The sequence below is a fragment of the Pseudoliparis swirei genome, chromosome 21 (genome assembly GCF_029220125.1).
Source record: "Pseudoliparis swirei isolate HS2019 ecotype Mariana Trench chromosome 21, NWPU_hadal_v1, whole genome shotgun sequence".
Taxonomy (NCBI): Eukaryota; Metazoa; Chordata; class Actinopteri; order Perciformes; family Liparidae; genus Pseudoliparis; species Pseudoliparis swirei.
In genome coordinates this window covers 11799913-11812187 of record NC_079408.1, presented here as the reverse complement: position 1 = coordinate 11812187, position 12275 = coordinate 11799913, and the positions used below count along the sequence as shown (strand labels likewise).

The window sequence follows — 12275 nt, the reverse complement described above, 5'->3', positions numbered from 1 at the left end:
CAACACCTGCCATCCATCACGCTACTTTATTGTAACATGATTTTGAACCAGCTGATCCCACCGACCACACACACACACACACATATGTCCAGACAAGAAGGAACGGTATTTATATGGGCTGTGCTTTTGTGAGTAATAGAAGGCAGGTATGCGCGCGTGTGTGTGTGTGGGGGTGTGTGTGTGTTTGCGTCCCTGTGGTAGGTGTGAATTTTTGTTCAGATAACAGAAAAGCACACATTGGCAGCCTTTCCATTTTAGGGATAACACAGGTGACCCTCTGCATTGTGAAATAGTGCTGCACACTGCATGGTTTCACACTTATTTATACACTTTTAGTCATACTCTTGGTCCCATCGTTGTTCTTGGCTCTCTCTCTATGAATGAATGTGATACTTTTTGGAAAGCTATCATCTGTCTGCCCCCTAATGGCACAAATGAACCCGTAAAGTATGCCGGTGAGGATCTATGGCACTCTTCTGATGGTGTAAAGTTACTCTAGATTTAGTCCCAGTCACACACAGACACATGACAGTGACGGGGGCCCTGGCCCTGGATGAGGGGTGTCCGGTTCTCTTTCTCAATGTTCGTATGAGGGCAGGAAAGGGCGAAGGCGGCAAGCTCCAAGGAGAGAGTGGCGTGATGTGGAGGTGTGTCCGGGGTGGGTGGACCTGAGAATATAGAGCAGATATTTTACCGCTGAGCTCTGAGTCGATATCTGCCCTCCTCCCGCCCTGCAGTGCAACCCTCCCACAACACAACCCCAAATCCCCGCCCCGGACATCACCCCATCAACAAACAGCCCCTCGCCACAAACTACACTGTGAACTCAAGTGGCGCAGCCCAAATTTAGGGGCCACCTGTTGCCTGCGGGAGGAGGCGTGAGCTTTGTTGTGTGCCACAGAGGGGGGAGGGTTTGTGGAACCGGCGGCTGTGGTGTGTGACCCCTTTGGCATGTGATCTGAAATAGAAAAGGGATTTATGGCTTTTGGGAGGACAGACAATGGCAGCCTGGGCAGCAAAGACGAGCCCCTCTCTGCCGCCCATGTGAAGCGATGAGTCATAGCGGGTTGCATGTTCGGCTCTGACTTGGGTTCCTCTAAGGTCCAACACGTGTGCAGAGCAGTATGTTACCGTCCATAGATGATGCTTAACAGATCTGTTGTTAAAAAAATCAAAAAGAAAAGAGTCAGATGCACCACGTTATTGGATGTGAGCCTTTTAATTACACGAGAGAATTTATAATACTTTAAAAGGCCAGACAACATTATGTAACTTTAATTTAAACAAGGGGCCCTAATAACCTAATTTGGCCCTCAGCTAACCTCTGGCTCATGAGCTCCGGAGATGTATGGCTGTTGATTTAAAGAGGAATCTTAACATGAATCTTAACTCTCTCTCTCTCTCTCTCTCTCTCACTCTCCGCATCTGTAAGAGAAGCCCAGTGTTCTGTCGATCCCTTCAGCCAATAGTGGTTAAGGTCACCAGAGCTTCCTGCTTGCGTCTCGACCTCTGTCAGAGGACCTCTAGATCAGCCCACCGGGCCTCTCTCACCCCCAACCCTCTCGATACGAGAAGAGGCGTGCACGTGGGCGTGCGGCTGTCACTCTATTCCAGCTGGACGGACACAACACAAAGTTTAAAGACGAGAGGGCACGCTGCAGCACAGGACGCACCGGGCTGATCACTTTGGGCTGGTCACTTTGGGCTTCTCCTTTTCGGATTTTACTTTTTCCGTTCCGTTGTGTTGTTGTCAAAGTGCTCCTCGGTTTAATTCCGGGCTTGTTGTCCTTTTGGGGGAGTTCTCACGTGTCTCCATTTGGCACAAGACGCATCTGTCATCAACCGTTACTGCCAAAAAGAGCTGCCAAAGTCATGCCGGCCGGGTTTCAGCAACTCGGAGGGGAGGTATGTGTGCTTCTTGATAGCTTTTCGAGATTTGTGACATAGTTTAAATGTGGCAGGGCTTGTTGTTTACTAGGGGGAAAAAAAATGCTGTGCGCATTTTTATTTGGAGAGATTTTACGCACAGGTTTATCTCCATCATGCAAACAAAGAAGTAAAATAAGAGCACATCAATGCTTTTCTATGCCCTATTGCAGATTGCCTCGTATTAAAACAAGAGGGAACTAGAATGGGCACTCGGTAGAGCGCATACCTTCGCATATCACAAGATTGGGCATTGAATTATGAACATTTTGGCATTAGTTGCATGCCAATTGGACAAAAATGTATCGTGCTATGGTAAAAAAAGAGTTTGACCTTTCCATGACCTTGACCTTGACCTTTGACCCGATTGATCCCAAAATCTAATCAAATGGTCCCCGGATAATAACCAATCATCCCACCAAATTTCATGCGATTCAAGAACATTTTGACCTGTTCATGACCTTGACCTTTGACCCGATCGATCCCAAAATCTAGTCAACTGGTCCCCGGATAATAAACAATCATCCCACCAAATTTCATGCGATTCGGTTAAATACTTTTTGAGTTCTGCGAAAGATTTTGACCTGTTCATGACCTTTGACCCGATCGATCCCAAAATCTAATCAACTGGTCCCCGGATAATAAACAATCATCCCACCAAATTTCATGCGATTCGGTTCAATACTTTTTGAGTTCTGCGAAAGATTTTGACCTGTTCATGACCTTTGACCTTTGACCCGATCGATCCCAAAATCTAATCAACTGGTCCCCGGATAATAAACAATCATCCCACCAAATTTCATGCGATTCGGTTCAATACTTTTTGAGATTTGCGAATAACACGCATACAAATAAATAAATAAATACACGGCGATCAAAACATAACCTTCCGGCATTTTCAATGCGAAGGTAATAAAGTTGTTTATTGGTCAGAGAAAAATTACATTGAGTCTAAAATAATGTACAATTGACAATAATAACACAAATTGACAATAGTAAGAACAAATTACATTAATAAGAACAATTAACCTTGTCCCTTACATGCTGAATTTAAAAATCAACATCAGCCCTGATCTGAATGATGTGGCCCTTATTTAGTCACGAGCAGTGACCTTGGCCAGCAGAATATCTGAGTTTACAGGTCAGAGCTTCGTCCTTTGAGTTTGTTACTGGCCACATTGTCTGACCGGTTCCTTTCCCCCACCCTTGTAAACAATGGCTGTAAACAATGGCTGTAAACACCGTCTGTGACAGGTTGATCTTCCAGGGATGTGGGAAAACTCAAACACAGAGCAAAGACGCAGTGTGAGTTCTCAGGAATCAGATTCATTCACGATTAGTGAAAAGTAAATCAATTACTGAGCATTCAACTCGTGTGTGAGGCCATTTAAAATGAAATGCATGAAGTGTAATGGAGCATAACGGGCTGCTTCTGATGTTTCACCTTTTCCGTTGAAAGAACACTTGCACGCACACACACACACACACACACACACGAACAGCCTTTTGTTTTGTGTGAATACGAAACATTACTTATCTAGAGACTCAACACAGCAAGGTCAAGTTACAGATGCACGTCAAAAAACATACAAACTCAAACTTTGCTGAATTATTCATAAAACTGACGATGATACAAGACAATCAGAATACAATAGTTTGAAGTCACATCATATGGTTGTTGTCAGGAGGCCCCGCATCACCAATATGTAAACAATGGGCGTTTTCTATTTTACCAGCAGGTCTTAAAAGACTTCATAGGAGCATTATTAATGGTTATTGGTGTGTAATGTCTCTACCATGAAGCTATAGGTAACTAATCTGACAACACACTTAAACTTTAAAAGACCTCATCTCCCCAAGGCGTTGTCTCACCTGTTACCGTGGAGACAGGCGTAGCCTGATGGGGAGTTAAAGGAAGCGATTTGCTCACATCAGGATTGTTGCTATACTGCTACAGTTCTTAGGCTCTCGTATATTTGCCATTATTATCTTTACACTCACTGTTTTGTTTACCTCTCTCTCTATGTGTTTCTTTGTGTGTGTTTGTACTCCAGACATTGACTGGAACCTTTGTTCTCTCTGTCTTTACCGCCGTCCTGGGATCTCTAGAGTTTGGATACAATATCGGAGTCATCAATGCACCTCAGAAGGTAAAAATAGAAAGAAAAACGCAACTATCACCACCTAATTGACAAACTGGCGTCAATCTGCTGTTAAGAACGGAGGCGTGTTAAAAGAAGCCGTGACGTACGATGCGGGAGGCGAGCACAGTGACATTAACTAAGTTGTTTTCTCTTATTTCTTCTGATTTTACAACGTGGTGTGTTTGATGCCGCAACATCCGCCTCAAACGGTGCCGATGGTGTTTAGGAAATAAACACGGAGGAGGAAAACAAGTCCTGGAACATGAAGCATGTTACTTCTATGGAGACGCTGCAAGTGCACCTCTGTCTGTCTGGTTCATGAGGGAAGGGGGGGGGGGGGGGTATTTGATCAGTTTACTGCCACATCCAGGTGTCAACATGGTGCTGCACACACGTATGATGCCCTGTGTGTGTATAGATAGAGCTCATGTCGCAGCCACATCTGGTGTTCCAGTATGAAGCCATGCCGCATGGGAGAAATGTACGATTTATGACTGCCAATATAATATACTGTAGTACATCCATTACGAGGACTGGTATTTACAAGTCAGAATCCAAATCCATATTGTTATGTCACACTGTAGTTGGGCATCAGTAACACATTCACCGTGAGTCAGAGCTCAAAGCGAGTCCCGTGAGATGTCTCTGCTGCCGGTGTCCAGGCACCTGCCGATGAGTCTCGACCCTCAACTACAAACCTCCTGAAGACACTTAAACCAGAATAGACGCTGGGCTGCTGCGTCTCTATGTGTGCGTGTGACATGATGAGACAGTTTTGTTGGCCGTTAAAATGGAGCCGTCTAAAAAAGAGGGTAATATAGGCTGATTTACAGAGAGCAACAGATCTATCGTTGAGGCTGTAGATTATCCGTTAATCTCTGCACTGTGCAGCCTCCATGTGGATTGATGTTGGCGGTTTCTACCTCACTGTGTCGATACTCGGCCCCGGTGTTAATCAGATGAGTTACGTTTACAACGGCTGGCTTTAAATCCCAATCGGGCTTAAGAAAAAATAATAAATCTTCCTCTGTTGCCGTTTCACTCTCGGGTCGTTCAACGTGTCTCGTGCTTCTATCTGCGGCCTGTGTAGATCATCGAGGAGGACTATAATGCCACATGGGTGCACCGGTATGGCGAGCCCATCCCCGCAGGGACGCTCACCTCCCTCTGGTCGCTGTCCGTGGCCATCTTCTCAATTGGCGGCATGCTGTCCTCCTCCTGTGTGGGCTTCGTCTCCGAGTGGCTGGGCAGGTGGGGATCCACACGGGATGCAACACACTGAGCTAGGGATTCATTCTGGGTACCGTTGCATGAACTGAGGCTCCATAAACCCATTAAAGCTTTGTATATGCTCCCAGCTACATAGGGTTTAGGTGTAGGTGCTTATTTGCGGCTATGTCTGTGGTTGCTCACTTGTCTTTGCTGGTCCAAGACTCAGGACCTCTGGAGCTGGAATGCACATCATCAGATCCCACCGTCCAGTTTCCAGTCACGCACTCTTCAAAAGATGTTTCCAGTTGACCCAGTTTCCCTCTGTAACCCGAGCTGGGATGCAAAATGGACCGCAGGCCCAAGCTTCCACTGATTAAAATGGGATCTTAATAGACCGGGAGGGGAGTAGCTTTGGGTGTCTTCAGGACAGGGTCTTCCTAAAAAAACCAGTACTGGTGCGGCTGGTAGAGACGGCGGGAGCTGCCGTGACCTCTGAAGTCAAAAGGGATTTAGATGCAAATTAAGTCTCTCGTGCACAAATAGAAGTTCACTTTTAACCGAAGCTCTTATTTTTTGGTGGGGGAGACATAATGGGGGCGGAGTCTAAAAACACCCACTGTGCAGAATGATATGCCAATAGTTCACACCGAGAAAGGACTTTACAGTGAATTAGTTATTGTTATTATTAGTTATAATCTTTAAAAAATATAGACTCTGAATTTTTATATTTTTTTATTAAGTAATTAAATCTTTTTGTGGGGAAAGAAAATCTGACTTAATATATCTTATATCTTATATATATTTAAAGATCCCCCTAAATAGAAGTTATGTATTATATATATATATGGATTACATAACATCTCTTTAATATTTTGATCTTGATAATTTGTATTTTTAGTGTTAATTTTCATTCTTGCTGCGCAGAACTATAACATATAAACATTTGGCCTTCCTAGTAATGATCATGGTTTAAAAGAACTTTGCAAAAAGGTGCACAATTTATTGAAGAATAACTACTAATTTCAGGCTAACTGAGTTAGCGTTAGCACTGAGTTAGCTGCTCACGGAAGGCCTCAATGTGTTTGTATGGCATTGCCCTCTGGAGGCTGTGAGGCGACTATCATACTGCATCTCTATATCCAACAGTATACCAACAGTATTTTGTATGTTCATTCTTTCATAAAAGCATGTTTTATTTTTCCAAACAGCCTTTAAGCAAAAAATATTTGAAGAACAAAGTTTATGCTATTCTTAAATTAAGATTTTTGTTCCAAATGTACCCCATGCTAAGACTATCTGATGTCAGATTAGGATTTTAAAGTCCGCTGAATTAATACAAAGATACCCGTCTGTTGTCCCCCAGGAGGAAAGCCATGCTCATCAACAACATGTTTGCCTTCATTGGTGGAAGTATGATGGGGTTGTCAAAGCTCTGCCGCTCCTTCGAAATGATGATCCTCGGACGCTTTGTCATCGGCATCTACTGCGGTGAGCACTGTTTATATTTTCTCCTTTTTTATTGTTTTATTTCTATATCTATTTTAGAGAAGGGAAATCCCATTCTTACAACTACAAAGAAATGCAAAACATCCAGAAAGTGACGGAATTTGTCGACAAGGAGATGCAAAATGTCTAAAAATATACACAGACCGACAACAAGGGGATTAAAAACGACCAAAAAGAGACGTCAAATAAGCAAAAACGTCTACAAAGAAATGTTAAACGACCAGAAAGGTGTCAGCCTTCACATGACGGTGCCTCAGGGGCCTTTGACTCATAACCCGTCCATGCACCTGATGAACGTTCCTGACGGCTTTTCACCTCTGCAGGGTTGGCGTCAGGCTTGACACCGATGTACGTGGGCGAGATCGCTCCCACAAATCTGCGAGGGGCGCTGGGCACGCTGCACCAACTGGCTATCGTCACTGGGATCCTCATAGCACAGGTAGGACAGCGTGCTGTTGCTAAGATGATCAAACATACCTGGATAACCCTCTGAGGCTTTGTCCCATTATATGAAAAAGTGTTCCCTGAGTTCAAGGTTTATTCGGATATTTTGTCACAGCCTTTCCTTGAAGTTCTTCTCCCATCCTCCCCTCACACTTGACCCCTCTTCCCACGCAGGTCCTCGGTCTGGAGTCGTTGCTGGGCGTTGAGGACTTGTGGCCCATCCTGTTGGGTTTATCGGTGGTGCCGGCTGTGTTCCAGATGGCACTTCTGCCTTTCTGCCCCGAGAGCCCTCGCTTCCTCTACATCGTCCGCTGCCAGGAGCACCAGGCCAAGAGAGGTGAGCAGGGCTCCGCTCTGGTGGAAGGACGTCTTTAATGCGGTATTCTGTCATAAAAAAGGACACGTTCACCATTATTGGTTTGTTTTTGAGAGGCTCAAACACAAAATGATGGGAAACTATGAACCCTTTAGATGTAGAGTTTTCATCCTCCTGTGTGCAGGCCTGAGGAGGTTGACCGGCAGGCAGGACGTGAGCAGCATGCTGGCGGAGATGAAGGAGGAGAAGAGGAAGATGGACATGGAGAGGAAGGTGTCCATCCTGGAGCTCTTTCGCTCTCCGCTCTATCGCCAGCCCATCATCATCTCCATCCTGCTGCAGCTCTCCCAGCAGCTGTCTGGGATCAACGCAGTGAGTCTGCGGGGTTCTTCATTAAAAAAAATAATGCACCTGGCATGAAGTGCCCAAAAGAAAAGTGAATCAGAGCAGTATAATGTTGACATAATCCTAATCTGTCTGCCCGACTGCTCAGATTTTCTACTACTCCACCAGTATCTTCATGAAGGCCGGAGTCCAGAGCCCCGTCTACGCCACCATCGGAGCAGGCGTGGTGAACTGTGCCTTCACCGTGGTCTCGGTCAGTTCCACACCTTCGTCTGGGCTTTGATGCCTCTCCTCCCTTGATAAATTATCTTATTTTGAATCTCCAAACTTTTTCATGAAATTACTACGATAAAGATTAGAGTCCTGTCATGAACCAAATGGTCATCGATTCTTACCTTCCGCCAAAAAAAAAAAAAGTTCCTCGTTTGTTTGTGAAAACATTCTTTGGCAATAAACCTGTTTCTGATTCTGATTTCTGATTCTGATCAAAGAGCAAATACGAGAAGGCGGCTGGTTTTCTTAAGGCCCGCCTCTGGTCGTTTAAAATTTCTTTGTAGATGTTTTTGCTTATTTGACGTCTCTTTTTGGTCGTTTTAAATCCCCTTGTAGTCGGTCTGTGTATATTTTTAGACATTTTGCATCTCCTTGTAGACAAATTCCGTCACTTTCTGGATGTTTTGCATTTCTTTGTAGTTGTAAGAATGGGATTTCCCTTCTCTAAAATAGGCGTCATCCAAATAGGTCAAGATGTTTCAATGTCACTGAAGAGGTCACGAAGCGGGATCGGGCAGCACGGTTCTTTGGATTGCAACGTCGGCCCGATCGGCCCGGTCAGACACTTTGGTCCCAACAAAAAATATCTCAAGAGCTTTTTGATGGAATCATGTGAAACTTAAGTTATAACTCATTATTTAAGTGAAAAGTCTCCACAACGATTGGAAATTAATTGGGCGACTGCAGGTCCGTCTTTCAATCAGGTGGTTGGTGGTTCAATCCCCGCCCTAGTCGATGTGTCCTTGAGCAAGACACTTAACCCTGAGCTGCTCCTTGTCGCGGCGTCCACGGTGTATGAATGTAACGTGAATGTAAGTCGCTTTGGATAAAAGCGTCAGCTAATTGACATGTGACGTTCGTACAATCATCCAACGTTCTTCTCAAGTTGGTGACTGCTCTCGACATTTCATGTGTCCAATACTTCTGTTGAAGAGCAAAGCAAAGACATTATCATCAAACGTCGCTTTGATGGAGCTAGTGTGTTCCCATCGTCATTGTTAGCATGACGTCGGCGTTTCGAAGCACCACTACTTCACCTCAGAGCTGCAAGCTCGACTGTAGGATCTACCTCTGGTTGTGACCATGAATCATATTTCAGTGCACTCTCGCCAAGTGGCGAACTTCATCAACTAAAGTAGAACATGTGAGTTGTACCTCCAGGCTGAGGATTAAAAACCTGTTTTTCTCACACCAGCTGTTCCTGATCGAGAGGATGGGTCGACGGACGCTGCACATGCTGGGACTTGGTGGAATGTGCGTCTGTGCCGTCGTCATGACAATGGCTCTTGCGTTGTTGGTCAGTCTCCCAAAACATGCGAGCATCCCACACCGGTACGTCCCTTTTTTTCCTCTACGAACCTCTGAACCGTCTCCTCTCCCACCTGATAGGACAGCGTCCCCTGGATGAGCTACATCAGCATGCTGTCCATCTTCGGCTTCGTGGCCTTCTTTGAGATCGGTCCGGGTCCCATCCCCTGGTTCTTTGTAGCCGAGCTGTTCTCTCAGGGCCCGAGGCCGGCTGCCATGGCCGTGGCCGGCTTCTCCAACTGGACCGCCAACTTCATCATCGGCATGAGCTTCCAATATGTTGCCGTGAGTATTTCTTACTTTTAAATGGACGTTGTGGATGTCCTGCTCCAAAAAGGTCTACAGACTTCTCCTTCTTGTATATTTTAATCTGTTGTGGTTGTTGTGTATTTTATTCAGTCAATCATTGCAATACAATAAAATATTATTATATATAATATACAAAACAGAAAGACTGAAAAGGTATAGGTAGAAGCAGAATATATATATATTAATATATATATACTGTATATAACACATTTTATATATTCCTAACCTAAATTATTATAATCAAATAAATCAGAAGATTAATATAAAATATAATATATATATATTATATATTTTTTTTAAATGAAAATAATAAATAATACAAATAAAGAAATATATATATATATATACAAATACATATTTACATATGTTTCAATCACACTTAAAACCCTCAATTTGTTTAAATAAATATTTCTTTTGAAAACAATAAGTGAGTGGACCTTTCTTAATCCATTTTTTTTATCTGGACTTCTCCCCATCCTTCTCCAGGACCTGTGTGGGCCATACGTCTTCCTAATATTCGCAGTTCTTCTCCTCTTCTTCCTCATCTTTACATTCTTCCGGGTGCCAGAGACACGAGGAAAAACCTTCGACCAGATCGCAGCAAACTTCCATCAGGACTCCGTAGGAGGAATGATGGACATGGACATGGATCTGGACAAGCCCAGCACCGAGCTGGACTATTTGGGGGAGGAAAGCAACAACTGAGAAGTTGCTGCTGAAGAGAGATGGGACTGAGTAGACCTTGGAATGGGCCCGACTCCAAACTTTTACTTTGACATATTGTATATTGAGGTCACCTGTTGAATAGATGCCAAAGCAGTGTTACTAGTGTGACAGTTTGGGTGTTTTGGAATTGTCCCTTGTTGGTATCAAATATGAGGTTATGAATTGAGCCTCGACACCTGTGGAGTAAGAGTTGACTACTGTAGTTTCAAGGTGAACATCAGAGCGTCTGGACTGTTGAGGCATTGCCTTCCCTCGTGGGAGGATTTCAGTCCACGGTGGTGAACTTGACTTTAGAATTCCTGCACTTTATCTACAAAGACATCCAAAGTTTTGAGTTTTGGAAATACCCTCCCCCCCCCCCCAAAAAAGAAATAGCATCCACAGCCACAGAGCAAAGTATACTTGCATATTTTGTACTAAATCTGGGAACGCGTAAATCTAACAGACTGAAGAACATTTAACCGACTGTATTCAGATTTTTACCATTTTGGTGAAGAATAGAATAGAATATACACTTTTATTAATCCCCAAGGGGAAATTAGTTCTCTGCATTTAACCCATCCTTAGTTATTAAGGAGCAGTGGGCTGCGGTGAAGCGCCCAGGAAGCAACTGGGGGTTCAGTGCCTTGCTCAAGGACACTTCGACTTGCAACTAATGGGGAGAGCGGGGATTGAGCCCACAGCCCTGCGGTTGCAGGACGGCCCTCTTACCCCACTGAGCTAAAGCCACCCCTAACAAAATAGTGTTCAGCCTTAATTGTTGCTTACTCAGTGGAGCCACCTGTGAGGAGAGAATTACCCACAATGCACGCGTGAAATTACCAGGTTTTCAATGTAGTGCGTTCCCAGCTTTAGGCAAAGTGCCATCACACGATTTGTGATCTTAACTTACTTCAGAAATACTTTTAAAAATGGAGAACTATCCGTAGTTCACATGTACATATAGTGTGTTATTTGGTTGTTGATATTGAGGGTCTAAAAGTTTCAATTCTTTATGCACTCCAGGTGTGAACAGAAGCCAGACACAAGAGCAAGATGTGCAATTAAGGGCTGAATGTAAAGACTAGCGCTTTTATTTTATTACACAAGCATCATATGTTTGTGTTTTTCTTCTGTTGTGTGTGCAGTATATTCTTTCATGGTGTGTATCACTACCTTCTGATTGTATTCAAGGTGTTCAGGGAGGATCTGTAATTATAACACTGGTCATTTAGTGACTAAACGATGCAAGTACTGTATAATAATACTTTTTCTGAAAACACCTGAGAAGGCCTCCAGTAATTTATACCTAGTACTTGAAATTGTGCTAAATCCCAAAAAATATATATATAATACAATCAAAAGCAGCATCTTAACCTGCACCATCAAGAAAAACCGACTGCATCCTGAGATTTGCAAACATGATTTATTAATAAGCATTTTTACTACCGACATTGCACATAATCCCCTCCAAAGAAAAGCACACACACAAATAAGTAAAACACAAAAATAAAGTTTATCATCAAACTTTCCTCAACCGAGGAGATGAAGGGAGTAGTACGTTTCAAGAATCGATTGAGGTGGTACCAGAACTAAACTGACTCCCATAATGCACCACCAACCTCACACCTGCTTGGTTTTCCCTCTTCAACCAAATTTTAAAAAGTTAAATAAAAATCAAGGCTGGTTCCTCTATAAACTTCTTGATTTGTCCCATCTAGGCAATTAAAGAAAAAAAGTTGTTTTTAAAGGGGGGTTGGTATAACTGGGCTACCAAGCAAATTGTC

General features: G+C 43.7%; 1 protein-coding gene across 1 annotated transcript; it reads left to right on the top strand.

The window, feature by feature from the left end:
- Positions 1 to 1451: 1451 nt before the first annotated feature.
- On the top strand, positions 1452 to 12177 carry LOC130211711 (solute carrier family 2, facilitated glucose transporter member 4-like). Its single transcript, XM_056442670.1, has 11 exons — positions 1452 to 1905; positions 3981 to 4076; positions 5161 to 5321; positions 6646 to 6770; positions 7112 to 7227; positions 7407 to 7569; positions 7733 to 7920; positions 8042 to 8146; positions 9362 to 9463; positions 9556 to 9759; positions 10270 to 12177. Exons 1-11 carry the CDS (start codon positions 1873 to 1875, stop codon positions 10486 to 10488), a joined length of 1512 nt encoding a protein of 503 aa, XP_056298645.1. The 5' UTR covers positions 1452 to 1872; the 3' UTR covers positions 10489 to 12177.
- Positions 12178 to 12275: the final 98 nt, after the last annotated feature.